The sequence below is a fragment of the Centroberyx gerrardi genome, chromosome 17, assembly GCF_048128805.1.
Source record: "Centroberyx gerrardi isolate f3 chromosome 17, fCenGer3.hap1.cur.20231027, whole genome shotgun sequence".
In the NCBI taxonomy this organism is placed as follows: Eukaryota; Metazoa; Chordata; class Actinopteri; order Beryciformes; family Berycidae; genus Centroberyx; species Centroberyx gerrardi.
Window position 1 is genome coordinate 16,258,052 of NC_136013.1, and position 27,776 is coordinate 16,285,827.

The following is a 27,776-nucleotide window of genomic DNA, read 5'->3' on the forward strand; positions in this document are numbered from 1 at the left end:
TCCAGGGGTTTTGCTGTTTTTTTCTCTCAGTGTTGTAACTCGGGTGAGTTTTCCCGCTCTCTCCTGAAGGCTGAAACTCACTTCCTGTTTGAAGAGGTTCTGGCGGTTCTTGAGGGAGCGAAGTTTGATCTGCTTCTCTTCGTGCTCCAGCTCGGCGTCGGGGAGCTGGAAGTAGGTGATGAGGTCGTTGAGGGTCTGGAGCACCTCCTCGATAGGCAGGGCCACCGATACCCTATTCTTAACCCCCAGACAGTCCAGGTCTCTGGGAGAGGGAGATACGGGAGCAGGCGAACAGAGAGAGGATAACATCAATATTCGGACACAATGGGAGACGGGAGGACAGGGAGACACTCTGACAAAGAGTATATTCACAATGGAGAAAAACCTCTTTAAGAGATGATAGCAGCCAAAAGAAAGCGAGCTCCCCACTGATGTTCTTAATCATGTAGCAATCATTAGTTTTCACAATACTCTCATTCGTTACATCCCCAAATGCAATGAACCGCCAATAAAGACACTCTGATTAGGAGCTAAGCAGACTTGAGGAGAGGCTGCGATGACTAACACAATGTTTAGCCCCCAGGTTCATCCATGCTGAAACGCTGATTTCCGCCGGCCTGCTAAAAATAGCTCCCGTCGTAAGCGAGGGAGGGGGGCGGGGCAGATGTACGTGTCACAGCCGGGGGTAGGGGTAGGGGGAGGGCGGGGGCTTGGAACAGGGTGACAGACGCTCACGTGTTCCCGCCATGAGTGCCCCGAGTCTGACCCGGGGGACGGTGGGCCGTTTGATGACAGCAAATAAGGGGACCGGGAGCAGCGGCTTATTTGCTCCGCAGCTTTCTCTTTCGCAGCTGGCCGTGCGTGGCGGCGGCGCTGCTGCAGTGTTTGCCGTTTGGACACGCTCGACTGGGCCACTGAGTGAGCTGTCTGGGGGCCTTGGCTCCCACTCAGTCAAAACTCGCAGGCCCACAGCCTATTGTTCCACTGGGTGCGTTCGCAATCTGGAGGGACGTCACACATGCGGACTGCGTGGGGGTCCGTGGGGCTTTTGTGATGTCTGGGTTTTGGGCTTCGTCTGTAATTGGGCGACGCGGCGCAGTTGTTGGGATTCGTGCGCGTACGGAGAGAATTAGCCTTGCGGAAAAGCATCTATTCTATGCTGTTTTTTTTTCATCTCTATTAATCATGGCATCGTCGGTGAGGTGCTTACATAACTTGTAGCAGTGACAGAACAGTTTGCAGATAACCCTGATGAAGTGGCTAAGGAGCAAAATGGACTGTAATTTGGTTTAATGGGACATTTTTGTGCGATCGTGTCATTGCGTGTACCGGTGAGTAATAACAGCGTATTAGCGGCGTGTAGCGCACCTGATGAATCGGCTGAAGAGCCATGTGGTGTTGCGGATGATGCGGGCGGCGCGGGACTCCTCGTGCTGACAGCGCTGCAGGGTCAGCCCGTCGTCCATGTGACCCTCCGCATGTAGACACGCCTTGGGGGGGGGGGGGGGTGAGAGAGAGAGAGAGAGAGAGAGAGAGAGAGAGAGAGACATGAGAGGTTGTAATTGAAATGGGGGAGAGGGAGAAAAGGACGAAGAGGGAGCCATTTGCCAGAGAGAACGTCCCCAGTCATTATCAGCCAGGCTGTGTTGCTGGACCACAGGTGCTGACACTACAGGCGATCTGGCTGTGTTTACATGGAGGAAGGGGCAAGCACACATTGTCACACACATTACCACACACACACACACACACACACACACACCCCTATCACTTCTGTCACAGTAGCCAAGGATTTATATTTAGTCAGGGAGAGACGCACGACTACCAACTAATACACAATCATCTCAACTCAATCAACTCATTACCGTGAAAATAATTATCTGCTCCGAGGAATCTTATTTATTTATTTGTTGTCGTACGCGCCCCGCATTCTAAGCTGAGGGCGAAGCGGTGCGCGCGTGTGTTTCTGTTTTTTGCTCACTCGTCTCTTGAGGGGTCCCAGGCGGGCCGACTTGACATCGGGCGCCTGGTAGGAGAGCCAGAGTCCCGTGGCCGCGTGCATGACGAAGCAGAGCGAGTCACCGTATTTAATCTCCGCCACCCCCATGCCCTCGATGTCCCGCTTGGGGCTCTGCTCCAGCTTCTCCTGCTCAGGGGAGGATCGGGGGGGGGGGGGGGGGGGGGAGAGATGAACATGTCAAAGCTGTCAGAGAAAAACACTTACATGATACACACATACAGACGCACTACATACAGATGTGTTCTTAATGAAACCTGTCAACAACATCATCTGCTGCTGAGTCTATTGTGCCAGGTAAAGCTCTATCCATCGCAGTCAGAGGATTGTATGTGTTTTCCCATTAGGATCAGGTATAACTGAAACCCATAAATGACATAATGAGTCCAGTGATAAACGACCTCAGCGGTATTCTATGATACATGCTATTGATCTTCATTGGCTGGGTCACTAATTGGCTCGCAATCACTGGCCATATCTAGAAACTCCATTACACAGAGTAGGGCTAAATGGTCAAGACTGGTGCGGCGAGTCGATTCAGTCAGAGTCTGCAATTTCAGCTAAATTAACCTCTATGGTGTAGCTTCCACTGGTCCAATAACTCATGTAATTTTCATTGTCCTTGAAAAAATGGTGATTTTTCCAGTGCAAGGCGAGTGGGTGGTTCATTTGTAAGGGTTTAGAGGTGGCGCTTTGTAATGTCTTCTCACTGGCGTTTAGCGGGGAAGTGGGTGGTTGATCCCTCGTAAGCCAGGTCACCTTGAGGAATCGTGAGTGTGTGTGTGTGTGTGTGTGTGGTGTCCTGACCTTGGAGGCTCTGAAGCAGAAGGCGGTGGAGGCGGTGTCAGACTTCTCCCGGTCCTGCAGCACCACCCCCCTGTCCTCGGTCAGGGCCAGGTAGTGACCGGTGGTCAGGTGGCGCAGGCGGAAGGGCTGGCCCCAGCGGATGTGGCTCCCGCTCCAGCTGTCAAGGTCACCGTGGACACACACACACACACACACACACGGAAACATGCCCGCACATTACAATAATAGGAAACACACATACAAACACACAAGGAGACAAAGTTGAATTTCATAAGCCCTGGAAGCCTAATATCCGCTAATTAGTTGATCCAAACATCGCTGCCAGCTGTTAATTAGCTAGCGTGTCATGCGGCTGCGTAGAATAATTACCAAATAGCTGAAAACATTTTGACTAATTATGCACTTTGTTTCTATTCGGTAAATTCCCCTGTTGTTTGGGATCAAAACAAAACGGGGTCAAAAACACCGTAGATGTGACAAATACAGCATCTGACACAGGAAGCGAGACGGAACAGGAGCGGCTGCATCCCTGTCAGGCTGCAAAATAGCCAGGGTCAAAGACTTCAAAGCTGTTAGCGACATCAAAGACGTAGACAGGGAGAGAGAGAGAGAGAGAGGGAGAGAGAGAGAGAGAGAGACATAGAGAGAGGCCACAGTGCAGAGCCAAATCAGAGAGGTAAGAGAGAGAAGGGGAGGGGGAAATGGATGCAGGGAGAAAAAAAGAGAAAGAAAGAACGGCAGCCAGAGAGACAAAAACAAAAGGTGGGTAGGAAAAAAGGGGGGAAAAAAACAAAGGAAAAAATAAAGAGAGAATGGCTAGATTACAGAGGGAGTGAGAGAGAGGGGGAGCGGGAGGGGGGGATGGGTGACAGATCATGTAAGGCACAACCCACCTGATTCGGAGCGGCTCCAGCCTCCACAGGGACCTGGCCTTGGCACCGGCTTTACCCGTCTCATAGTTGACTATCCTGGGGAGGCCAGAGGAGCGTGAGTGGGTGGCCTGGATGTCTGGATGCTTTTCCTGCCTATCCACCACTGATATTGTCAAGGTCATTCTTCCTGACTTAGAAGAATACCACCTCTTTACTCCCATTTGTCACAGTGATACTCGCTCGGAGGATGTGAGACTCACACACACGCGTGCACACACATAAACACACACACACACACACGCTGAAGCATGGCCCATATTTACTCTGCAGACTACAGCATCACATCCTTCAAACGGAGACATGTGCGCCCAGATAACCCACAGCAACACTGTCTATCAGTGATATGGGTGACTGGGTCCAAAGATAAAAGAAATCGCTCATCGCCCCGTGGTGACAGCTTGGAGTGTGCTTGATCTGCCCCTGAAAATTTAAGACCTCTAAAAAAAAATTAAAAAAACACACTCCCGCTATTCATTTTCAAGGACGAGACGAGGAGGAGCAAAGCCAAAGCTGACAACTAATATCCAATCCCGCCCCCATATTTGCCATGTACTGTGCTAAAAATAGACACTGTGAGTGTGCGCGTGTGTATGTACAGTATGTGTGCGTGCGTCTGTGTGTCCACGAGGAAGACACATCTCCTCGCACCTGGCTGAGTGTGTATGGGCCGTGCCCGCTGCTTTGACCCACTTCAGGCCCGGTGTGCCATTTTTCTGCTGCCTGCCGTATCTGTGTTAGCACCGAGCAGCTAGAGATAAAAATAGCGCGGTGGCCATTTTGGCTCCCCGGAGAGCCAGGTGTCACGGCGGTCAGAGACATCTTTCTGTCGCCTCCGTAGGGGAGTCGAGGCACCGCGGGTAACTCACAGGTCACTCGGCTTCTCATGTATTATGCACACGCCTCTCTGGCTGAGACGGCATGCTGCAGCGTCATTGCTCTGCCACTGGCGAGATGCGACACCTCATGCGGTATTCCATTCTATTCTATCCTATTCTCATTAACCGGCTTGTCATTAGCTTGTCCTTAGGCTCGCTGTGTTTCGCACCTCTGTTGCTCTTCACTCTGGTCTGACCCTGGGATGGTCAGCACCTCGTCATGACCGTGGAACAGCCGCATCACGTGACCACCCAACAGGTAGCCTATTGGAGGAGGAAGAACAGAAGACTTAACATGGTGGAGACAGTCAAACGAGCCAAGGCCGTCAATCCGAAGACCAGGATGCAGGCTGGGGTTTTGTGTAAGGTCTCTACCTTCCTCTACGTTGCTGCCGGAGCAGGTGGGATGGACGTTCCACAGGGTCTGCATGAAGGAGGCATCCACCTGGATGTTGCCGTTGGAGATGGATAAGTGCTGCGGGACACAGGGGAAAGATTACATGCAGCATTCACATACCCTGTGTACTTCCATACCAGTGATTTTCAAAGAATGGGTCTTGACATGACTCTAAGAAATTCAGAAATTCAACAGCTGGGAAATTTTTACTGGATTATTCTGTCGTTGATTATTCAAGTTAGGTTGAATGCTGTAGATAGCTTGGTAAAATAATAAACACATCAGCATAAAACTGTTAGAATAAAACAAACATATATAGAGAAAATACTTTGTGGGTTACTAGCTGATTAAACAGGATTTTTTTTTTTTTTTTTTGATGAGTCTGCACAATATCCCTCTAAAAATCTGGCTGTCTATACTGTAAATGTGGCATAAAAGTGATGGAAGCTGCAAACACGCCAGGAACGGTGTCAAAAGCGATCTTCAATCGTGGTTTTCAGGCAGGGTTCAGCTGAAGTTTGAAACCCTCCCTAGTCAATGATGCGGAAGATAATTCCTGTTTATCATGGAGCGCTGACGGCATCGTAAAACTGACTGACAGATGCCTTGAGTGTTTGGGGATTTACACTGTCTGGGGTGCTGTGGGACTGTGTGTGTGTATGTGTGCGTGCATGCGTTTATGTGCATAAGCCTGTGCGCGTTGTGTTCTCACAGTTCCGTGTGTCGCAGTCTGTCCGCATAACCCAAATTCTGTGGCAGCTGTGACCCGATCGTTCCCGCACCGCACACCCCAAACCCCAAACCCCCACGGTCCCTCCGCTACCCCTAGGTGCTGCGTGTCCCTACATACCGTCCTGTAGGTGACGGCGGGGACAGGCTACCAGATTGACATTAGCGGCTGTAAGGCGATAGCGGTCATCTGGCCGTGCCCCCGCCGCTCTGGGGGCGTAAACACAGCCTGGCCGCTGTCACCGACTCCATGCATCACAGGGAACATGTCTCCCAGGGCAAACATACCGCCGCCCTCGGGCCAACGCGGGGGAAATAACACACGGAAACTGCAAGGCTGGCAGGATAATGGAGCTATGGTGCTAAGCTATGGGTGGCAGGCTGGCCTAATAGTAAGACAGACTGTCCCGTAACTGAAAGGTCACAAGTTTAATCCCCTCCAGTAGCCGAGTGTCAAAGTGTCCTTCAGCGAGATTCCTTACTGCTCTGTGGGTCAGGGGAAAGCCTCACGATGATAAGCCTTGGTGGCAGAGGAAATTTGGGTATTAGGGAGAAATGGGAGGGGCTCAAGATTCATCTGAAAGCGGGGACGAATGATCCAAACGGTAGTCTAAAGAAACCACAGCAACATGGTTATCATAATCCTCCACACTAGACATTGCCAGTGCAGATCTAATTTTTGCTTAATGCAATTGTTTGAAATCTTGCGGTCGGTCTAGAAAGGAAAAGTTGTTGCTTTTGACTTTCAGCTGGTTTTAAGCCTCCTGCTGGGGAGAGGTCATGGGGAGAGTGCAGTTGAGGCTAACAGGATTGGGATAATCTGAAATTCTGTCACATCAGGAAAAGCAGAGTTGATGTTCTCTTATTCAGATTTCTACATTATGCGCGCACACACACACACACACACACACACACACACACATACACACACACTCTCTCACTCAGCCTGTAGCCTACAACCTCTCTGTGATATGTACAGTATAATTTTACAACACCAGCAAGCAGAGCAGAGCAAGCAGAGCACAATAGAGCTTCATATAAAGGGTTTTCACAATCTACTGTATACACACTATAAATCGATACAATTCATGGACTAAATGGCGAACAATATCAACAGTCTGAACTTACAAGGTATCGCTCTGAGGAGACACTGACGAGGATGAGGTCATCGCCGATGCGCACCTTCTCTCCTTCCGATCTCTGCTTGGAGGCAGGGTGGATAGTCCACCAACAGGCCTCGCCTACAGTGGTACACACACACACACACACACATAAACACATATTCCGTCTGTATATTTTGAATTAAACAAGTTAATATTGTAAACAATTTTGAGAAACACCCAATGTCACTACCCAAATGTCACCTGTAATTACTAATTGCATAATTAGGGGAGAGTAGGCAGAAATGAGAAAATACACACACACACACACACACACAATTACATGAAAGCACTTGCGCACAAACACTTCTACACACACTTGGAAGCACCATAGCAACAAGCCTTCCAAGTCACACTGAAGTGTCTGCTCATCTTTTGCATGGCTACGAAATGAATAATAATGCAAATGAGAAGTGGGCCTCGGCATCTGGATAAGACAACAAAAACTACCAAGTGTGCCGGAGAGATGTATTCAGCGCTGACAGAAGAACCACAATGTATGTCTACAGCGCTCCGCCGGGAATATTAACAGAGATGTTGAAAAGACACATACTGAAATTCACTCGTGAAAAAGTAAGGTGGAGAGAGAGAAAGGGGGAGAAAGGGAGGAGGAGAGAGCGAAAGAAAGACAGACGGACAGCGTGAACGGAACAGACAGAGAGTCAGAGGCACAGAGCGAGACAGACAGTGAGAGACAGAAAGACTAAGACAGACAGAGACAGACAAAGAGAGACAGAGCCGGCGACCGCCAGAGAGAAGGAGAGATAAAAGCAAAATGTACCAGAGGCTTTTTTGTCGGGGTTTTTTTTACCTGTTGAATCCTCCTGCAGGCCGACATCAAAGGACAGCTTATCCGTCTGTGACCTTGATGTCTTCAAACAGGTCAGGTACTGCGGCCAACAAACACATCAAACCACATGAGAGAGAGAGAGAGAGCTGTCTCACGCCGTTCTGCAGGTGAGCTCGACAATTGTCACGGAAATTGCTACTGAAAGGTAAAGTCCACTACTGCAATAATGTAGTTTGAATTTGGCGTGTGTGTGTGTGTTCTGACGTGTTCTCTCACCATGGAGCTGAAGGAGTGCCGCAGGAGGATGGCGTGTCCGTACAGAAGAGTCCTGTGTCCACCGCCCTGCGCTGCCTACAGAGACGCCAACGCACGCACACACACAAAAACACACACAGACACAAAGTTACATGACGGCGCCACCTGCCGACACAGCAGCCCCAGCGGCCTCCTCCTCCTCCAACAGCCTCCATCCACACCAGACCTCCGACACTGAACACTGAAAGCCTTCTGACCGACCTCAAGCTTGGGGGGGGGGGGTGCGCGTATCTCCTAGGAGGGGTTCGCCAGCCCATGTCCCGAACCCGATGAAGACATGCAACCTGGTTTTGCCGTAGGAGATACCTTGCTCCTGTATCCGTGAGCCAACAGGATACGGGGTCATCTTTCCGCCACTCCGAGGAAAGGAATGTGGGGAAGATGCACAACCACTCTCAGGCTCCAAAGCTATGTCAGTATTAGCGAGGAAAGATTCCACCGTTTGTGGGGTTGGGTAAGATGCAGGAGGGTAACAAATGATATCTCTACTGGCAGAGAGGCAGAGGGGATAAACAAGAGTGACAGGATACTCTTGTAGAGTGGCGGCTTTTTGTTGTCGTTTTTGTTTGGCAGGCAACCCCATGTTACTCACCTTCCTTATGAGCCTCTAGGAAGCATTAAGGTAAGAAAGAGTGTCGTTATTTAGAAAGAACCGTGTCTCTCTTCTGACTTTCTGCCTGTCTGCCTCTGCCTATTTTAATCTTTGGTGCAAATTATCAAAGTCCTGGGGGCACACTGGATTGTCAAAAAGTCAACTTTTTGAGAGGAATTGAGAAAAACAAGTTGAATGCATGTTGACAACCGTATATTTTTGACGTTTTACAAAGCAATGGCGCTGACCCGGGGTCAGGAAATAATTTCTGAATGTGCAAAACAATGTCAGCTGTCAGTTTTAATCCTAAAGATGTCATGCAACACTGAAACTACAAGCTTTCTGCAGGACATTAATGATATGTAGTTAGGATTTTTGAATTCAAACAAGCTGGTTCCATCCTGTAGATTTTTCAAAATGATAATCTTATCTGTGAGATGCATGAGGCTTGCCAGTGTTTCTTAAATCCATCCTACTATGCACCCTCCCCCTCTCTCTTTCTCTCTCTCCCTCTCTCCCTCAGCTGCTGGGACAATAGCTGGCCTGTGATTTGATGCAGTTGTGTTGTGCAGACTGCAGCACTGCCTGCCAGGCTACTTCTGTGCTACTGGCTGGTGCTATATGCTGGCTGAGGCACCGAGCTTAATGCAGAGAGGCATATCCAGCTGCAATCACCACAGCCAATAAACCTTCTCTCCCCCTCACTTCGCTATCCCAAGGCTGGGCAGGATACTGGGTTATACAGATGTAGCACAATGAGAGGAAATTTTGGCTCATATCAGCAAGTTGAAGAGCTGGTTAGAAAAAAAACTTCAATTCTGTATCTGGAGGCACATTGCAGCAAAAATTCAATACACATTGAGCAACTGAAATGAACAAAACTGTATTACTCTCGGCTCAATGGACCATAAAGGAAAAAGGCTATTGGATCAAAGTGGTATAAGAGGAGGAACAAACTATCTAGTTCCCATCCAGCTGTTGAGCACAAGTGACATCCTGATATCAATTGAAGAGGCGTAACCTTTAGCAGGACACAACCTCCTGGTGTGTGAGCCCTGCGGCAGAATATGTGTACATGTACATGCGTGTGTATGTGTATGTGTGTGTGTGTGTGGCCACATCGTTGGGGTTTCTCTCAGTAAGGGGGCTGGGAACGGCCACAAGCTGGCACCAAGCACAGAGAGAGGGAGGTGGTGGTGATGGCAGCGTTAAAGAAATACCACTGAGCTTGTGGCCCGGCGTGCCAGAGGTCGCCACATCAGCCCCGTCCCTTTGACTGACTGACTCTCATCATCTGCCCTTTTGACTCGCGACCCCCGGGAATGTCAACAACTCAGACGGTTTCAAGTTCATCAGAGCCGTAATGCATTTTGGACGAGCTGCGAGTTAGATTTGGGATCACTGGTGGATACTGAGCTAAATGGGGGTTGGCATTTCCAGCGGCTGTTAGTGTGTTGTCCGGGTCCCCACTGTGTCTCAATGCCTTCTTGCTAAAACAGCCTGAAATTACCGATTTGTTCCAGCCACCGCCTATTGATAAGCCCATCTATTCAAAGACATATTGATTTCGGAACCTCAGCCGAGACATATTCAACCTCCATTTCCCCTTTAATGGCGCTTCCTCCAGTGACATTTCGGCGCGGACGAAGAATGATGAGTCGGTAGAAGGTATCGAAAACAGATAAATGTGAGAGGAGAGAATACACTGAGGTAACACAGTTAAAATGGCCCATCCAAGCCATTCAACCGCCTCTCTGCAGCATTTGCTACAAAGGCACATACTGTAGGTATGAAATGTTCAGAAAATACTGTAATGAAGAAATTAGGAGATGCAGAAAATCTACAACAAACCTTACATCAAGTATGAAACCCTAGAACATTAAGCGTTATGTTAAGGAGACTCATGCCTTAAAAAGGTGCTGATGCAAGAGGGGTGAGGGTGGACTAGCAGTTAAATATGTCTCTTTGAGCTTTAATTTAGCGTTTAATATTTTGAGCACCCTTTTCTCTGCTGCGGCTCATAATTCCCTGCCAGCTAGCTGTTATAGTCCCCGCAGCGGTAGTGGAACCAATGGACTTGACTTCATCATTCTGCCGCACTGAGTCCAGTGTGGTCACAAAGCTCCAGCCCTGACAAGTCCATTTATCTCACAAGTCAAGTCAATGAATGTGAGCCTCAACAACTCAGGATTTATGGAAATTCTCGCCATCATTAGCTGTTTGGTGTTAAAGGGAGAGCTGGCTAAAGCTGAAAAGACTCAAAGTCAGGCGGAGAGCTTTTTTTTGGACATTTGATCGCTGTGATCGTTTGGTGTCAGAATTCCAGTGCTGAAAAGAACCAAAGCTCCCCTGACTTTGAGCTGTTTGCACCGCGTCACGGTGTCTCATGGCATCTTGAGTGAAACAAGATAGTGTGACAAATGAGAGCTTATCCTATAGGGGGGGAGGTGGGGGGGGGGGGGGGGGGGCAGGGGGGGTGCAGGACAACTGAGTATAAAACAAATGATACTGCAATCTGTAATGAACATCCACCTGAATCCCCTGGGGACAGGACTAATGTTAATCTGACACTAATCCAGCATTGGTGCTGCACCACTTCTTCAGCCGCAGAAAGTGAGAGTGTAGCTGTTGTGTGTTGGGAACCTTAATGGGAAGTCTATGCTAGACTCTATTTGTCTCTGTCAGGTCGGTAAGAGCTCTGACACAATCTACTCACTCATTGTACACAATAAATCCATAAGACCATCAGTCATTTCAACAGCATAAGCTCTGCGTTTGCATAAACCACTATTTGTAACAGCTGGCGCTCAGTGGAACGTCTATGGCAGCTCTAATGTAAGGAGATATTGTGAATGGTAATGTGTTACAGTGGATAAGCTAAAGGAGGCCTACGGGATGAGCATATGAGAGCAAATTGCTATTGTGACTAATCTATTGTATCATGCATTAGGGGTGAGAGGGGAATGGTATGAGTGGTGAACATACCCATCGGTCCGGGCCGCGTGTCTAACATGAGGAACATGGAGATTATACACAGAAAATAGAAGATAAAGATGGAAGAGTTACACATCGGTTACAGCAATGGGAAAGCAAAGGAAACACTTGCAAGGAAGACAATTGAAACAACTACAGGAACAGAGATTACAGTGATGAATGAGAACACTGGTGATTAGAAATTCAACCAAGTGTTATTAATTAGATATGTTCCCTCTACCAGTACACTCCTATCATCTTATTACTTTCATTATGGTGGCAATTCTTAAAAAAAAATGCCTTAAGGGTACACTATTCAAAATTCATAAAAGTCAAGCTCTCTCTTTTCTTGTAGATTTTTCTGATGGAAATTATGGAGCTATCTTATGTTGTTTTCCTTTAAGCCTTGGTGTTAATCAAATGGGCAAAAGAGCACGAGGCACTTGGAAAAAAGCTGCAGTAATGCCAGGGCATTCCCTTCATCCTCATTAATATTCATTGAGGCCTGGACCTCTCTGCAGCCAGGGTCCCCCGGCCACTGTAATGGGCCTATTTCACCCATTAATCTCTTTATAGGGACTAAACAAGTTGGACCATTCAACTCAAGACGACTGCATTCATTACAATAAACAGTTTTACAACCCTCCTCTTTGACACTGAACCTCTAAAAGGAGTAAGATGGCATATATGACACAGGGATGGTTTACGAAGAGTCGAAATGTAGTTTGTCAGAGTGAGTATTCAATCTTTTTCTTTGTGTGTGTGTGTGTGTGTAACATCACTCACCCCTTCACTGTTCTGTCCACTCTTAGCCAGCATCTCCTGCAGGGCCCGCACTGACAGAGACTGCTCCAGCACAAAGTTACAGATGCACAGGTCTGGAGGTACATACTGCAACGACAGAGAGTAGGCCTCGGGTTAGAAAAATAACACAGCTAAATGTTCTAATTACATATAACAGAATTTTAACGCTACTTTTATCTATTTGACATATTGTTCTATTTTAACATTTTAAAGCTGCACAAGATTTTTACAGTACGTAAAAATACACCAGGCTAAATCAAAAAGAGAGTCCCATCCCCCAATTGAGATGCTGTAGATTCACCCTATTTGCCCAAATAAATTTCAGGTGTCAGGTATGGTCACTGGTGGGAAATCTTCTCAGCACATAGGAAGTGAAGAGTTGAAACTTCAGGGCAAAATACAAAACTTTCTCCTAAAAAGCAGCAAGTGAGCGCTCCATCCAGAAAATGCTCACCAACGATGGCTGAACCTGCTGCGAAAACATTTTTTTTCACCATCTGCAAAACCACCAGCCGCTAAGAAGAAGAAATTTAGGTCCAAGGAGTGCACAGTTTACTGATTTCTGGGTAATGAAGTCCTTCAAATAGTTATCTCCTGCTGCTACTTAGGGCCGCACATAATTGCCTAGTGCAGCTTTCAGTGGCTGTCATTGCCATAGCTGGTGTACTGGGATCAAAATGAAAGCCAAAACATACACAACCTGATGCGGTTCACAGTAAATGCAATCTAAAGAATAATGTACACCTGTAGTAGGACACTACTGGGTGATGTTACACCCATTCTCCATACTGCAGCGAGTAGAATCAAATGCTTTTTGTTTTGTTTTTTTAGATAGAAATATTCACTGGTGGAGTATTACACCACTGCAATCAATCTTCTTTGATGGAGAGAGCCTCCAGCCATTAGTCTTTTTATGCTTCAAAACAATGAATGATTGCACAGCTTCTGTCTGCCCACCTACACTCAACTTTTCAGCTTATTGGCAATCGAGAGAGAGGCTTGTTACGTTCATTTTTTTAGTCAGCTCTCCTTTAAGGTTTAGGTGGCTGATAACTGGACCTGAATGTTATTATTGTGCACACATTACAGGGCGAAGGAAGCATCATCTACAGTATGCAGCTGTGTATCGACCTCAACTGAAGAATGATTCCAACATAATTGCTGTTATTGAAGCAGCTGCCTCAGAAAAAAAATACTGCTGCAAAACCCCATTTACGTACATGTCCCTTCCCTGACCAAAGCACCGTTAATGAAATGATCACCACAGCAACTTCTCCGGCCTTCCAACTATATTGATTTTGATTCAGCTGGTAAAGTATTATTTGCCACGTAAGCAAAACATCCAGAGATAACCAAGAAAAATGGAAACTACTCGCTGAATCCAGCAGGATATTCTGATTAGACGCCCACCCATAAAATCTGTGCTGACTGCTGCATTTTCACCGCACTTAAACCAAGTTCGCCTTAATAGAGTTGATGATATTCATTAAAAGGTACTTTAAATATAGATTAAGTGCTCTCAGGTCAGTCTGCAGCATTTTAGCTCTCAGATAAGCCAGGTCTTGGACGGAGTGCTATTAGAAAAATGTGGAAGATGCCAAATCTCATCCCAAACCGGGACAGGACCGGATGGGACAGGAGGACAGGGGCAGTTTGCTGACAGAATGAGGCAAACAGGGACAGAGATATTGTGGGGTATGGCCAGAAGATAAATGATGCCAACCTAAACACGCTCCTTGGCCTCCTTACTGAGCATCTCAACTTCTCCTGAACTGGTTCATTCACGCAGGTAAATCTAACCTCAATTACCAACTTCAGACAACCCAGTTTCAGATTAAAGCAACACTAATTCGTGTTTGAGATCAGCGAGATGGAAATGAATGCTGCCTTCATTGCGTAGCTATGGAAATTTGATTATTAAAATCTAAGTTATGTTGAAGTATAGATGCTCCAAGCGGGACAGTGGAAATGCTGCAGTAAAAACAAACAGAGATGACTTGATTTGCAGCGACACATGCCAGTATATTGGAATCCAAGAACCTCTTTCCAGATTGTCTCATGGGCCAGCTGCAGAGTACAGACGCAGTCCCAAATGCCACAACAACTTAATTTTGACATCATCTTAAATGGCTTGTTTTATTTTGGGAGTAAGATATAGATTTTTTTGATGCCAGATGTCTCATTTGAGCACTTTCTGTCCGGGCATGCGCTCAAAAAACGAACATATGGACACTCCCATCCTACAGAATTTAGAAATGAGCTGAAACATCCTGTACACCACACACCCCCTTTTCTCTCCGTCTGTATGCAACGGAACGGCTTCGGTCAGCGATGCCTCTGCACCAGCCTTCTCTCCAGGCATGTCACTGGGGAGAAACACATAATAAGGGGTCTGGTAGGAAGCAATCCGGCCACACCCTCGTCTCTCTGGGTGACTAACGGCTGACCTTTGCCCTCCTCAGGCGCAGCGCTGTAACAGTAGGTGGGGAGGGAGCTGTGCTGAAGACTGGGCTGGTAATGAGAAGGGCTAGAAGAGCCTGAGGGGAGAGAGTCCAGCCCCGTTTGGGTGTCCTCAGTCTCACAGGGCAAAGCAGGGAGACACAGCGGCTTGTCCACGCTCTGCTTTTTGTTTCAGTACCAACCAAGTGTAGGACTCAGGAGAGGGGATCGCTGGATCATGTTTCTCTCTCTCTAGAGAGAAGGTCAACAAGGGTTAAAACTGATTACCCCGGGGAGGTGACCTTGTAATTTGCCATTCCTTTTCAGCTTAATTGGAGGAACCACTACTGTTCATTGAAGGGGGGTGAAAAAGAATCAAAGCAAGCTATTTGCAAATAGGTCAATGCTAATACAGCTGTAAATGAAGAAAATACTTTCTCGATTCACATACACACAAAAACAGACACAACACCGCTGACATTATGGGATGGGGGCATGCACTCTCCAGTGGTCATAATATTGAGTCGCTGACAGGCGAGAGCCGCTGGTCGTATATCACAATCAACCAGCTGCTCATTGGCTGATTGATGTCGCCATTTAAACTGTGCACAGTTTAAATCAACCTCGTCCTGTCTTCCTGGTTCTGTGCTCCATTACTCGACTAGCTCACCAAGGAAAGGGGGCATCCCAGTCGATCCTCCAAGCCCACTCCTAAATTGCCATCTTGGGTTTTTTCACCTCTCCATCGTTGATCCCTAGGGGGGTGATGCCTTTTCATAAAAACGGCAGGCAATGAAGACAAAGTGGCAGACGGAGAGAACATCCATCACACCTGTCAGGTATAATTACCATCCAATGTGGGGTGGAAGCCTTCCCTCCTACTGCACCGCCCCGCCCCCCCGCCCACCCCCCTCGGTGAGAGCTGGAGGAGAGCAGGAGGGGGGTGTTGAAAGGAGAGAAGATACTAAACGCCGAGAGTACATGGATCTCTGCTCGCACGCACTAACAATTTCTTAATCTACATCATTCGTCCTTCCTCGCCCTCCCTCACTCTCTTCATCTCCCTCCCTCTCCCTGTACAGCGTTTCTGTCTTACACATGCGCTCCCTTTCTCTGTGTTGTGTTGTATGCATGTGCCTGGCATCCGAGCTGCAGTGAAATTAATCTCAGACAATGCTAATGGATTATGATTAAAAGAACAATCAATGCGGAAAAAGCCAATTAGGCATCGTTGTCAACAGGCTTTGCTATGGGGAAACAGTGATGCCAGGTTAGCAGCAGGGCAACAGGGACCAATGAAGGCGAGGATAGCTTGCTACGTTTCTTTCCAACAGCCAATCATCAATCGGATATTTGCACCACTTCTGCCTAATATATGGATCACTTACTGACTTTCTGTACAATAACAGATCACACGTAAAGGAAAAAAGGTTGTGCATGTGCCTGCATAATTTGGACCTGTTACGCTACAATGCATTAAGACGCCAAGCCGTTGATTACAAAGGCAAATAATTAAAACTTAACTCATCCGTCATCATTAAAACTTTGCACTTAGTTGCACAAACCGGCAAATGCGTGTCAGCACCAACAGAGCTGCCCAGCTGCAATAAAGCTGTGGGCAATTACAGCCAACAACAGCGCAAACTGTTTATGAAACGATCCATCAAAAAAGACCAGGGGCGTAATTCCTGGGAATTATTGTCTGACGGTGCGCCCACAGAGATGCACCGGCGTCCCTGAACTCTTGGAAGACAGGCTCATCAAGGAGACTGCGGCGGTTGTGATCTGTTGTTTCTGCTTTTGATGATGCGCCGAGCTTTCTGCGCCTCTCTGAGCGTCTTCACTGTTTGGCGGACCTTAACAAGGGTGAAGTAAATTAATATTTGGTTTCCATGGAGCTCTTGCCTTGGCGGATGCGTCCTTTCATCCTGTTCACTTTTCTGCAAATTGTGCTTCATGTGAAGTTTGTTGATTATACGTGTGTGTGTGTGTGTGTGCACGCGCGTCACACAAAGTTGATTACGTAATTGCACGGAGAGCCGACTCTGTCAAATGAAGTAGATGATGTTTGTCGTCGTTGATCAAGGAGCTGAACAGAAACAGCCCACGCCACTAATACGCATCTCTGTGCTGCGCTGAACAGCTCTTCGATCAAAGAAAAACAAACACGGAGCAGTCGCTGTGCCTACCTTTGCCTCTGATGTGGGCTCCAGGTAACACAGCCGATTGCCGAGCCCCTCAGCGGTCAGGCAGAACTTGCGATTCTCCTTCTGGATGCACGCCACGCACTGGAGCACCACTTCATCATCCTGTCAAGACAAAACAGAGGGACTTCAGTGTGTGTGTGTGTGTGTGTGTGTGCTGTGAGTCTGTGCGTCATGTCCAGCGAGAACCCCAATTCTCCCACACACAATCCCACCCAAACCCATTCATCAGGGGAGACTGTTGTGTGGCTGAGGCCTTAAAACTGTTTGGCTATCAACCCCCCCACATTTGTACAAGGACACTGGGAGATGGAAACACAGACTGGCAGAATGCAATCACACAACTCCAAAGCTTATCATTACATTACAGCCACTGTAAGGTCCTGATAGCAGTGTCATTATCACCTTATATTGACTTCCCTCCACCCTTGTGTTTCCTTAATGAGGTACTTTTTCCCACAAGAGAAAGCAACTCTACCACCAGAAACAATGAGTTGACTTCTATAATACAAATGATAGTCATTTTACATATTGTATAATTTTGAAACCCTGGGAATGTTGGTATGAATATGTATCTATGCTAATGGCCAGTATTCTTCTATCTTCTTATATCAATATGGGCAGCAGGGTGGTGTAGTGAACAGGGAGGCCCGGGTTAAAGCCCCTGTGTCAGCAAGCACCCATCCTGCTGAAGTGTCCTTGAGCAAGACATTGAATCCCTGGCAGGTCCAAGGGTGCTTTTCTGTAGAATTTCCCTACGAAGATCAATAAAGTATCACATTATCATTTAATACTCTATGACTGTATCGCACTGTACCAAAAATATCAAAGATAAAGCTCAGCATTCAAGCACCACGAAGAGTTAACATCGATGACGAACATATACTTTCCCTCCCACGCAAGTTATGCTTTTCTTCTCCCTGTGCCAAGCTAATTGGGGGTATTCCCCTAAATGTGATGATCAAACAGAAACTATCCAAAGCTGATCCCTTTGAGTCGGCCCAACCTCCTGCAGGCTATTTACACTGTTTATGTGGGACAAATGAGGTTGAAGCAATTGATTGTGTTCCAGGTTTAAAAGGAAATAACGGTAAATGCATGCATGTGTCTGTGTAAAATATGGGCATTGTATGGCTTGGGCTATAATGTATTAGCTATTAAGAGATGGTGTGTGTGTTTGTGGATTTTTTACATGTATGTATGTGGGGGTATATTATCTCGTTAGACCTCTAGGATTTGGATCTAGGCTATATGCAGAGAATAACAGGAATGTAAACCCTAAATGTGGTAGGTAGACTATACTGGTGGCTACATATTTTTTGCTATAACCGATACCTTGGCATGTCCAATATTTGAGTATAAAAAACCTGAACACGTCACAAGAAACTAAACACAACCCTAAGACAAATTCAATATTTTTTCTATTAATCTTGGCTGTCAGACACTGATATTTGCATTCAAAAATTAAATGATAATTGTGCCATCAGCCGTCAGCATATAGATAATGAAGGTCTTGGTTAGGGAATCATAAGCACTTTATCAATGATTTATGACAACATTATCCATAGCTGTTCTACACTATGTTTAGGTTAAAGAGAGTCATAAATAGGAAGCATGAATAAATAAATGTCATTAATCTTTAATGGAGATGAGCCATGGGCTTCTCTCTTTGTAAAGGTATATTGCAGCAATTATATACTTGAGCAAAGCCAATTGTGCTAGCTAGCAATTCCCCAATACGCATTCTTGTGGGAGCGTGACAGCTGAAAACAAACATCTGATGCCACTGTTGTGCAAATGAGTTGATTGTGCCTATAGTAGTGGCCCTGTAAATGCTGAATTGAACCTGGTTACTCTTCAAGATAGCAGAGCAAGCGGAATATGCTGATGCGGGCTGATAGAGATAGAGAGACAGAGCGAATGAGAGAGAAAGAGAGAGAGAGAGAGAGAGAGAGGGAGAGAGAGAGGCTGCTTCTGCACAATGGCCAGCTGCATTATTTAATGTAAGGGGATTGTGCTGAGAGCAGAGTGCAGCAGTAGTAGTAGTAACAGCAAAGCACTCCATTACAGTGCAGCAGTACGCGTGTGTGTGTGAGAGAAAGAAAGAAAGACAGAGATAGAGAGAGAGAGAGAGAGAGACAGAGAGAGAGAGAGAAAGGAAGATGTCTGTGTGCATATGCACATACATAATTATGTGCATGTGTGTGTTGGGAGGCTGTGTGAGAGCCACTGCGACAAGCCCCAGGCTCCTCAAACACACGCATGACACATTATTTCATGTGTGCCTCAGATGTGGCTCGGGAGGAGATTGTAATTCTGAGCATGTTACAGGCCGTTGTCTATGGTGACTTTTACCTCCCCAAGGAACACAATATAAAAATACTGTGTGCAATGATAAGCTGGTAAATAAAGTCCCACATAATACGCTTTAGCTACATGTGTCTGTGCAACCCAGGGAGCAGATCCACCGGACATAATGCTGACTGCTGCAATTGATTGTGCCATTCATGGGGCCATTATGGGAGACACTGGATAATGCTAACAGTCCTGGATCGATATGAAAATGTTATTCAACTCAGATGCAGATTGAAATGAATAGCCCACTATGGCGAATCAACACTTGGCTGGACTGGGACATGCAATCAGTGTCCCTGCTGGGGGAGCATGTACGGGGTTGATTTGGACCATATAAGGCCAGTATCGATCCACGCATTGCATTCCTGCCTGAGTGCCAAGATGCACACACAAACAAAAACACACACACACACACACACACACACACGCTGGCACACACACATCACAAGCATCACTTTAATCAGAGAGGCTAGCTCTCATGTCCCCGCCTCTGTCTGGCCCACGACTGGCCCTGTCCCCTGTCCCCCGTCTCTCTCTCTCTCTCTCTCTCTCTCTCTCCAACTCCCTCCCCCCAGCCCACACACTCACTCACTCATCCCTTGTCGTACCTGACTGCCACAGAGGAGGGGGGGCCACTCACTGCTATCAATCATTCATAAAGTGGAGCCCTAAGTGATGTCGGCCCGGCTGGGAGGAAAGACAGTGCTCCCCTCAGTTTGGGATGGGTCAGTTTACACAAGCCGGAAAAAACATCCTACTTGAGGGATTTCTGCTGTCTTTGGCTGCCCATATGCAAAGATCTCTGTATCGTATCATCAGCGCTAATGAAAAGTCAAGCCTAATCAGAGTGCCATACAGATAGCAGTGAAGTAAACATGATTCACTGAACCGTCTTTCATAATAATGTGCCAGTCTCCAAGGGCAACTTGACATTGAGTTTGACTTTGGCATAATTCTCTTTCCCTCTCTCTCTTTGTCCTATGTCTCTCTGAATCCGCGCATTTGTCATCTTGTGTGTGTGTGTGTGTGTGTGTGTGTGTGTATACACAGGAGATCTGACACTGACACTTTAAAGCACCACCTTGCTCCTATGAGACTAGTGTGAGATGTGCTAAAAGCATACCAATGAGTGGGCTATGATGACAGCTCTGAGTATTTCCTTGGTTTCAGCCAATCACGTTTGCCTGATGCACAAGGGAGCGATGGCATTGGCAGAGAATTTTGCATAGTGACAGGTAGACACACCAAAGGTCTCCTCAACAAGGCTGCAGCAACCAATCACTGTCTTGAACTGTACATGAATTTAGACTGGGGTGGCAGCCCTAAGCTTGGAGAAGCAATCTAGTGACACTTTATGCTTTTCCAAGGCAAATCACCGAAGTCCTGAGAGTGTAAGCTTGCCAGTATAGCAACCGGTACTGACCTTGCTGGGGGCATGAACTGTATGTATTCTATGACAAAAAATGCTTGCAAATAAATAATCATTATTGATGATAGTAAGGAGTGATTACAGAGTTTGTAGAGGCATGTAATGGGCCGTGACAGGTAGTGAAAGAAGAAATACTCCTGGCATTAGGGCCCCTATCAGTACAATTACTTGAACACAAATCTCTCTCTCTCTCTCTCCTCTAGTCTCCTCCTCTCCCCTGCCCACCCCACTCTCTTTATGTAAACTGCTGCATCGTTTACGGTTCCAGCCCTCCAGACTACAAAGATGAGGAGCCCGGGGTTTGTGGAGCGTGGCTTGCCATTATTCTGTTGGAAGCTTCCTCTTAAGTGCTGCAAGGAATAGGAGGAATTTGAACCAAATGCGCTCTCAGGAGGTGTCAGGAGTATCTGAGCGTTTGGTTTGAAGAGAGGTCTGCGTCACTTCAGCAGGTAGTGCAGTGCAGTGCATACCATCAACTCAAGGAAAGGGGCTCTTAAAACCTTTTAATGCACCGCGCAGAGCTGCATATGCTTGCTTTGACAATGTATTCCCAGGCAGGTTCTGGAGGCGCCGCAAAAACTACTGTAAAGCTCGAGTCGCATAATATCTCAGAGACACGCACAAGCTGCAACAAGAGGGAAAGAGCAACGTACTTCTCTGCAGGAAGGCAGAACCTAACGTTGTTTCTGAGCACTGTGAGTGTGAATTTGGGTGTGATGGTTTGGGGACTGAATTGCGACAGTATTTCATGTGTTTCCCCAATGCTCCCCTAAGGCTTTTATTACCACTGGCTTGCAGTATACTACACCCAGCACTATATACTCATGACACCGTCATCACTCATCTACTTTCATCCGAGATAGCTCAGGGTTAAAGCATCAAAGCCACAGAGAATATAATAAACACTACATAATAAACACTTGGGGAGTACAGTGTTATGACTCCCACAGAACAGCAACGACACAGCACAGTGGCAACTCTGAATTCTCCTGCTGCTGGTCTGGGCACATTGGAGTTGGTGGAATCCATTTAACCAAACAACTACCAAGAGTTTGTGTGTGTGTGTGTGCATGTCTGTGCGACACAAACATGCATCGATGAGGGTGCGAATGTCCGTGTGCCTACGTGTGTGTATGAGTTCCACTAAAGTGTGTGTGTGTCCACGTCTCGAAGAGTTCACAAAGAAGTGGTGATTACATCTCCCTCCTGTTAAGAAGAAAATTGCAGTTGCTAAGCATCCCATCAAACTAAAGACTTGTGGTGATAAAATCCAGACTGCAACTCCTGCTGCCGCAGCAGCACTCTGCTCGCTCCCTCGCTCTTTGAGGTCAGATTTGTTCTGTCTTCAGCTTGATCCCGTGCCAAGGAATCTGGTGAATCAACAGCAAATTGATCCGAGGGTGGCACCGAGCAGCCCTCTGGGACGGAGTGGAGGGGTAGCATCATAGGCTATGAACAGACTAGTGAAGTGGAGAGGAGAGGAGAGGAGAGGAGAGGAGGGAAGAGGAGAGAGCAGAAGATGAGAGTTGCAGGTAGAGTGGGAGCGAATGAGGATCCTGCCCAGGGGAGCCAACAAAGCCAAATGCATTTACACACATACACACACATACACATGTACACACATAGCAGACTGTAGCACTTGTCTCCACCTGCCCACGTCCCTGTGTGACAGCGCTCTACAGTGGTTCTGGGTAATACGTCTCCATCAGCACCAGGGGCCTGTCTGCCAGTCAACACTGTACAGGGGCTGGCTCACACACTGAGACTTTGGTCTGGACAGATTGATACAGCTGGTCAGGCACTGCAGAACAAAATACAGCTGGGCAGCGGTTGCACCCCCCACTGGCTCTCTCTCCCTTTCTCCCTCTCTCAACCTCTTCTCACTTTCACACATATGCTCACACACTGTGGGTGCAGACAAGGCCAGGTGTTTCCCAGGCCCATTAGTATCCACAGCAGTAACCTGAGAGGAGAGGAGAGGAGAGGAGAGGAGAGGAGAGGAGACCAACACTGCACCCTCTTATGACGCACTATTAAAACAAGGGGAATTGGTGTACTGGCCTAACCATCTGTTTATGCCCTCTGGTCATGTTAGGTGTAGACCTACTCCATGTAGAATATTTACCTCATTATATCATTCATATCATGTTTGTCCCTGGATAATTTGGCGCAAAATGTGCAAGATTGACTTAAGGCATGCAGATAAGAGCCTCAGCCAAAAAGAGGACTTCACTTTGAATCACTCTATTTGTTCGTACAGAAACAAACACACAGACAAGATCCAGCTGCCGTCCAGTCCCACACCAAGCGAGTATCAGTGAATATGCAGTGAGAGAGCGCCACTTCTTTAGCGACAGTAATGTAAAACACTACCACTAAGGGACTCAAGGGGCCGCCAAAGTCGTCAAGTTTCAAATTCTACTGGTAGTGGCATTAAACATGTAGCCTACCTTGCCATATTTGTCAATTAGATTCTTTGTGCTGTTGTCCAATTATCAGATTCAATCAACTTGTATGAGCAATTACATAAGTGTGAAATGTGGACTGCTTTTTGCCATCTTTTCATATCATTCTCCTTATTATCAGAGGAAGTACTGTTTGAAATGTTTGTTCCAGAATGTTCTGGTGGAGAAAAATATGCTCTGCTGGCTATAGATTACTGTTGGAGTGATTCATGAACTTGTAGCTTTATGCTCTCTTAGAGTGTGGTGTGACTTTGACAGAGATGGAGAGAGGGAGAGAGAGAGAGAGAGACTAGAAGAGCAAGTGCTTTGTTCCCGTGACTCAGTGCTGCTGTGTAAATGGGAAAGTGCTAATGCTCGTCTTGAGGCAAACTGCTGAACATGCTGCCCCCAGAACACACACACACACACACACACACACACAGAAAGACAGAGAGGAGCGAGAGAGAGACAGAGAGAAAGGAAAAAAGAAGAGATGGAGAGAGCACGAGAGAGAGAGACTCACACACACGCAAACACATCATTAAATTCCCCAGGCCAGTGTGACACCATAAATTAATCTCGACATCCGTTAAACATTTCAGCCTTCTTTAAAGGCATTGCTGAGGGTGCTGAGTATGGCAGCTTTACAGCTTGCTATTGAACAGTATCAGTGGCCAGTCCCTGGCACAAAAAGCATGCAGCTACAGCCCTGGACCGCACTGGTGTAGATACAGTGTGTAGTTGGGAAAATCTTAAATACCCATTTCCCATGTGGACACTGTGTGCTCCAGATCCAAACTTAGAATCTGCAATATCTACACCACCTCTCAGTATCAAAAGAAATGTATACTCTGAAATAAGATGGTGATAAAAAAGATAGATAATGGATATAGGTTTCAACCTTGCTAAGGCACTTTGTACTATTAAGCCCCTTTTTTACTTAATGTGGACAGTACACTAATATTTTATCGTTCAGCTGTAACTTGTGTAAATTTTATATGAATGTGAAGCAGGGAATTGGTTGAAAAGTGCATGCATGCTCAGTCAACTTTCCCCGGATAAACACCATGTGGAAGATGGTTAGGGTTAGGGTTACCACCTAATCTGCAGTGGTTCAATAGTCCTAGCCCCCGTTCTCAGGTTGTGTGTGTGTGTGTGTGTGTGTGCGACAGAGAGAGAGAGATAGTGCCAGATGACGTGCCTCAGAACCAGGCTGTCTAATCACTGCAGGCAATCTAATTACCTGATCACCATACACTCACACTATACAGCTGTGAGCCGCACCAGCCATATGGGCCGAGGCAATCCATCTCAAAGATTGGACAGGAATGGCGATCTCGGCAAACCAAATGACTCGGAGTGAAGAATTGCTAGACCTTAGATGAAAAAGACAAGTATGTTCGCGGCTGCTCTAAATGTCACAGTGTAAGAGCAGAATGCAGAATGCAGGTACTGGATGTCTCTCTCTGAAAAAGTCAAAGGATCAGTCCATTAAGAATGAAGGCTGCTGCGGTTCATCCGGGGAGAAAGTTTCTGTCGTGAACGCTCCTGAGCGAGGCCCAGTTGCCCCGCAGGCAGATCAGAATTCCTCCCAATTCTGGGTGTATTAAGCCTGGCTGCATGCTTCATTACCGGAGGAGTAGAGGACGGGGACTGTAAAACGTTTTCATTGCACCTTGCAGCACTGCCTCTCCTCCCCGACACTGGCTTTAATGTGAAAGGCTAAGTAAGCATTTTCATCACTTCCTTGCTTTGGGCTGCCGCTGTCCCAGCTACTGGAGAAAGAAGGGAAACTTGAGAATGGAAAATCTCTGTATTATTTCTAAGTGCTTTGAGATAAGGCAATAAGATGACTGTGGAGGAAGATTGGGGTAGTACTGCATTTTTTTTTTTTCCTTCTCCTGACTGCATGACGGTTTGCGAAGCTGGATTGTGGTGGGGATGCCCAGGGGTGATATGTGACAGCAATATGGCTGGGGCGTACACTGGGGAACAAAGGGAACAAACTACTCACTCCCTCTGCTTTCTCTCCACAAAGTAGCTTCATTTACCAAGGGAATGGAGACATTTTTTTTCTGGCAGAACACAGAGGAGGGAAAATAGGCTGCTTCTGCTTTCTGACAAGCAGTCTGTTGTATTTTTAGGGAAAAAGCCTTGTGGAGGTCCAATGGGAGAGCAACACAAACAGGTGCATTTGTATCCTTCCTGTAGCGTCTCGGTGAAGTGAAGCATGCATTTTGACTCAGCGCTCACCATCTGAACTGTCTGAAGCTAGAGAAAGACCCGAGCACTGTGGGCGCGGGAATACACACTTTGCTTTTAGGTTAAGAAAGTGGAATGTGACCTAGAATATCAAAAAGGGCAGCGGTCATAGGTGTTTCAGCAATGATACAGGCTCTAACCCCATCTACATGGGAACGATGTGACGTCATTTGCTGTATATAAAACTAGTTCAATGTCTATTTATGTCTGTCTGCCACTGGATTCAATAGACTTGGTTCTCGGTGCAGGCATGTGACTCACATGTAGGTTACATCGGGTGAAGGAGATCCGATCCGATCACCATCAGGCTCTCTGGCTTCATCACATGACCAGCCTCGGGGGATATCCCACAATTCCACAGCTCTAGGAGGAACAGTACCCTCGACGCTGGGCTTGTACCAAGAATGCCATGGTGTTGAATTGTAACGCGATTATCCATTCACACCTTTGGGAAATGAATCTTTAAGATGACGCTCTTTTTACCGTGTTCCGCGGAGACCTGGGGTACACACTCTAACAGTATTACACTTATTCCCTATATGTGTAATAACAGCAATCGCAGTGTCAGCTACTCTGGGAAATAGAAAATATCCATTGTCCTTTAAGTCCTAACCTGACTGAAATTCTTCCACTGTGCGAGTCAAGTTATATTTAGAGAGCTTATCCACATGCTTGAGAGCAGAAAGAGTTGCGTAGGGCCGGCGCCACAGAGGATAGCCGGGTGTGAACTACAGCTGAGACACCAGTGAGTCAAACTCTATTTGTTCCAAGGCTGACAACGCTGCCCAGGTGAAGGGTGAGACGCCACTCTTTATGGGGTGAGAAGAGAAGAGAAGAGAAGAGAATGAAGGCAGAGGGAGCTAAAGAGAGGGTGGAGAGATAGTTTGACTCATTGACAAGTGCTAAATCTAAGGAAATATCGCTCCAAGCAAGACTTCATGAAAAAGGAGCAGGAAAAAAAAGGACTGCAGTGGTGCAAAAGGAAAGAGACATCAGATGACAACCTCTTGTAGGGCAATTTTTACTTGATTTGTCATTATGTCTCAGCAAGAGCCCATTAAGAGACCAGGTGGGGAAGCTACTTCTGAGGTGTCAGCTGCTCCACTATACAGCCACAGAAACACTTCTGCAAGCCAGGAGGGAGTGTCGCCAGAGGCTGAGAAAACTGAGCAACACTGCAGAGATACCCAGCCCAGTGGAGGGATAAAAAAAAAAAAGAAAAAAAAAAGCACTACACCATCCTCCACCTGCAGAGATAGGCTTAGCCCTAGCAGTAAAACCTGCCTCTCCACAGAAGCACTGCAGAGTCCCTTAAGACAGGAGATGAGTTAAGGAGCTACTGGCAGGTGAGAGAGAGAGTGGTGTCGTAATCAAACAGCAGAAAAGTGCGAGTATGGAGGGGAGTGAGGGCGCTGATGAGGCAATTCAGGGTAGGCTGGGGGGTATGGGAAGGTGGGGCGATAGCGTGTTAGTATGCGTGTGTGTGTTTGAAGGGGGGGTGGGGGGTGTCAAATAGGTCAATGCTTATCAGTTTCCTCGCTGTACGTCCCACACCCCAATGGTCAGCACCCCCCATCTCCCGCCCTGCTGGCTGCTTGCTGGTCAAGCAATACATTGTTTTATTACACACATCGTTGACTCTGCAGCAACAAGGTCCAATAAAGAGGGTGATATCTCCTTGTCTGCGCTGGCGTGGTGCGAGCCAGACGCAGAGGTTGTTAAAGAGGAATGAATCTTTTATGAGGTGGGGAACGCCACTGTCGTCAATATCAGACGAAAAGGCCGAGAGGTTGCCGCACGCCGGAAGGAGGAAATCACAGGATTTTCTCAACACAGCAATTATGGCAGCGCAGGCTGGACGCATCTAGTGCTGTATACAGATCCTGCAAACTATTCAATTACACAACCGGCAGCCGAGTTGATGAGATGCTTCACTAACATGCATCGTGGCACCAGCGGCACCTTCCTATGGGATTAGAATCCTGCCACATTTCGAAAGCATAAAGCTAAGTTTTGAATGGTTGAAACTTAGTTTTGAATGTCTGAAGCTCAGTTTTGAATCTCTGTAGGAAAGAGTTTGTACTTGTGTTGAAGTTCCGTAGTCGTAAGTAAATTTTGCAAACGTGAAAAAAAAAGATCTGTCTTTGTAATTCTAGTTTGAATACTTGTGAAAAAATGAATGCTTGTAAGGTAATGTTTGTATTAGTCTAATTAATGGTTACACGTAATGAAATCACAAAACGTTTACACAC

At 46.9% G+C, this 27,776-nt stretch overlaps 1 protein-coding gene across 1 annotated transcript in view; it reads right to left on the reverse strand.

Annotated features, from left to right (window-relative positions):
• LOC139931678 (ryanodine receptor 3) overlaps positions 1 to 22,908 on the reverse strand; it is an 87,498-nt gene extending 64,590 nt beyond the window's left edge. The window contains exons 1-16 of the mRNA XM_071925255.2: positions 22,885 to 22,908; positions 22,725 to 22,781; positions 17,020 to 17,139; positions 12,374 to 12,478; positions 11,600 to 11,620; positions 8,615 to 8,629; positions 7,984 to 8,058; positions 7,729 to 7,807; positions 6,886 to 6,998; positions 5,007 to 5,106; positions 4,802 to 4,895; positions 3,718 to 3,792; positions 2,825 to 2,981; positions 1,982 to 2,146; positions 1,369 to 1,490; positions 82 to 262 (exon numbers count right to left, since the gene is read on the reverse strand). Of these exons, the coding sequence (XP_071781356.2) occupies positions 82 to 262; positions 1,369 to 1,490; positions 1,982 to 2,146; positions 2,825 to 2,981; positions 3,718 to 3,792; positions 4,802 to 4,895; positions 5,007 to 5,106; positions 6,886 to 6,998; positions 7,729 to 7,807; positions 7,984 to 8,058; positions 8,615 to 8,629; positions 11,600 to 11,620; positions 12,374 to 12,478; positions 17,020 to 17,139; positions 22,725 to 22,781; positions 22,885 to 22,908 (1,503 nt within the window). The remainder of the gene's footprint in view (positions 1 to 81; positions 263 to 1,368; positions 1,491 to 1,981; positions 2,147 to 2,824; positions 2,982 to 3,717; positions 3,793 to 4,801; positions 4,896 to 5,006; positions 5,107 to 6,885; positions 6,999 to 7,728; positions 7,808 to 7,983; positions 8,059 to 8,614; positions 8,630 to 11,599; positions 11,621 to 12,373; positions 12,479 to 17,019; positions 17,140 to 22,724; positions 22,782 to 22,884) is intronic.
• Between the last annotated feature and the right edge of the window lie 4,868 nt (positions 22,909 to 27,776).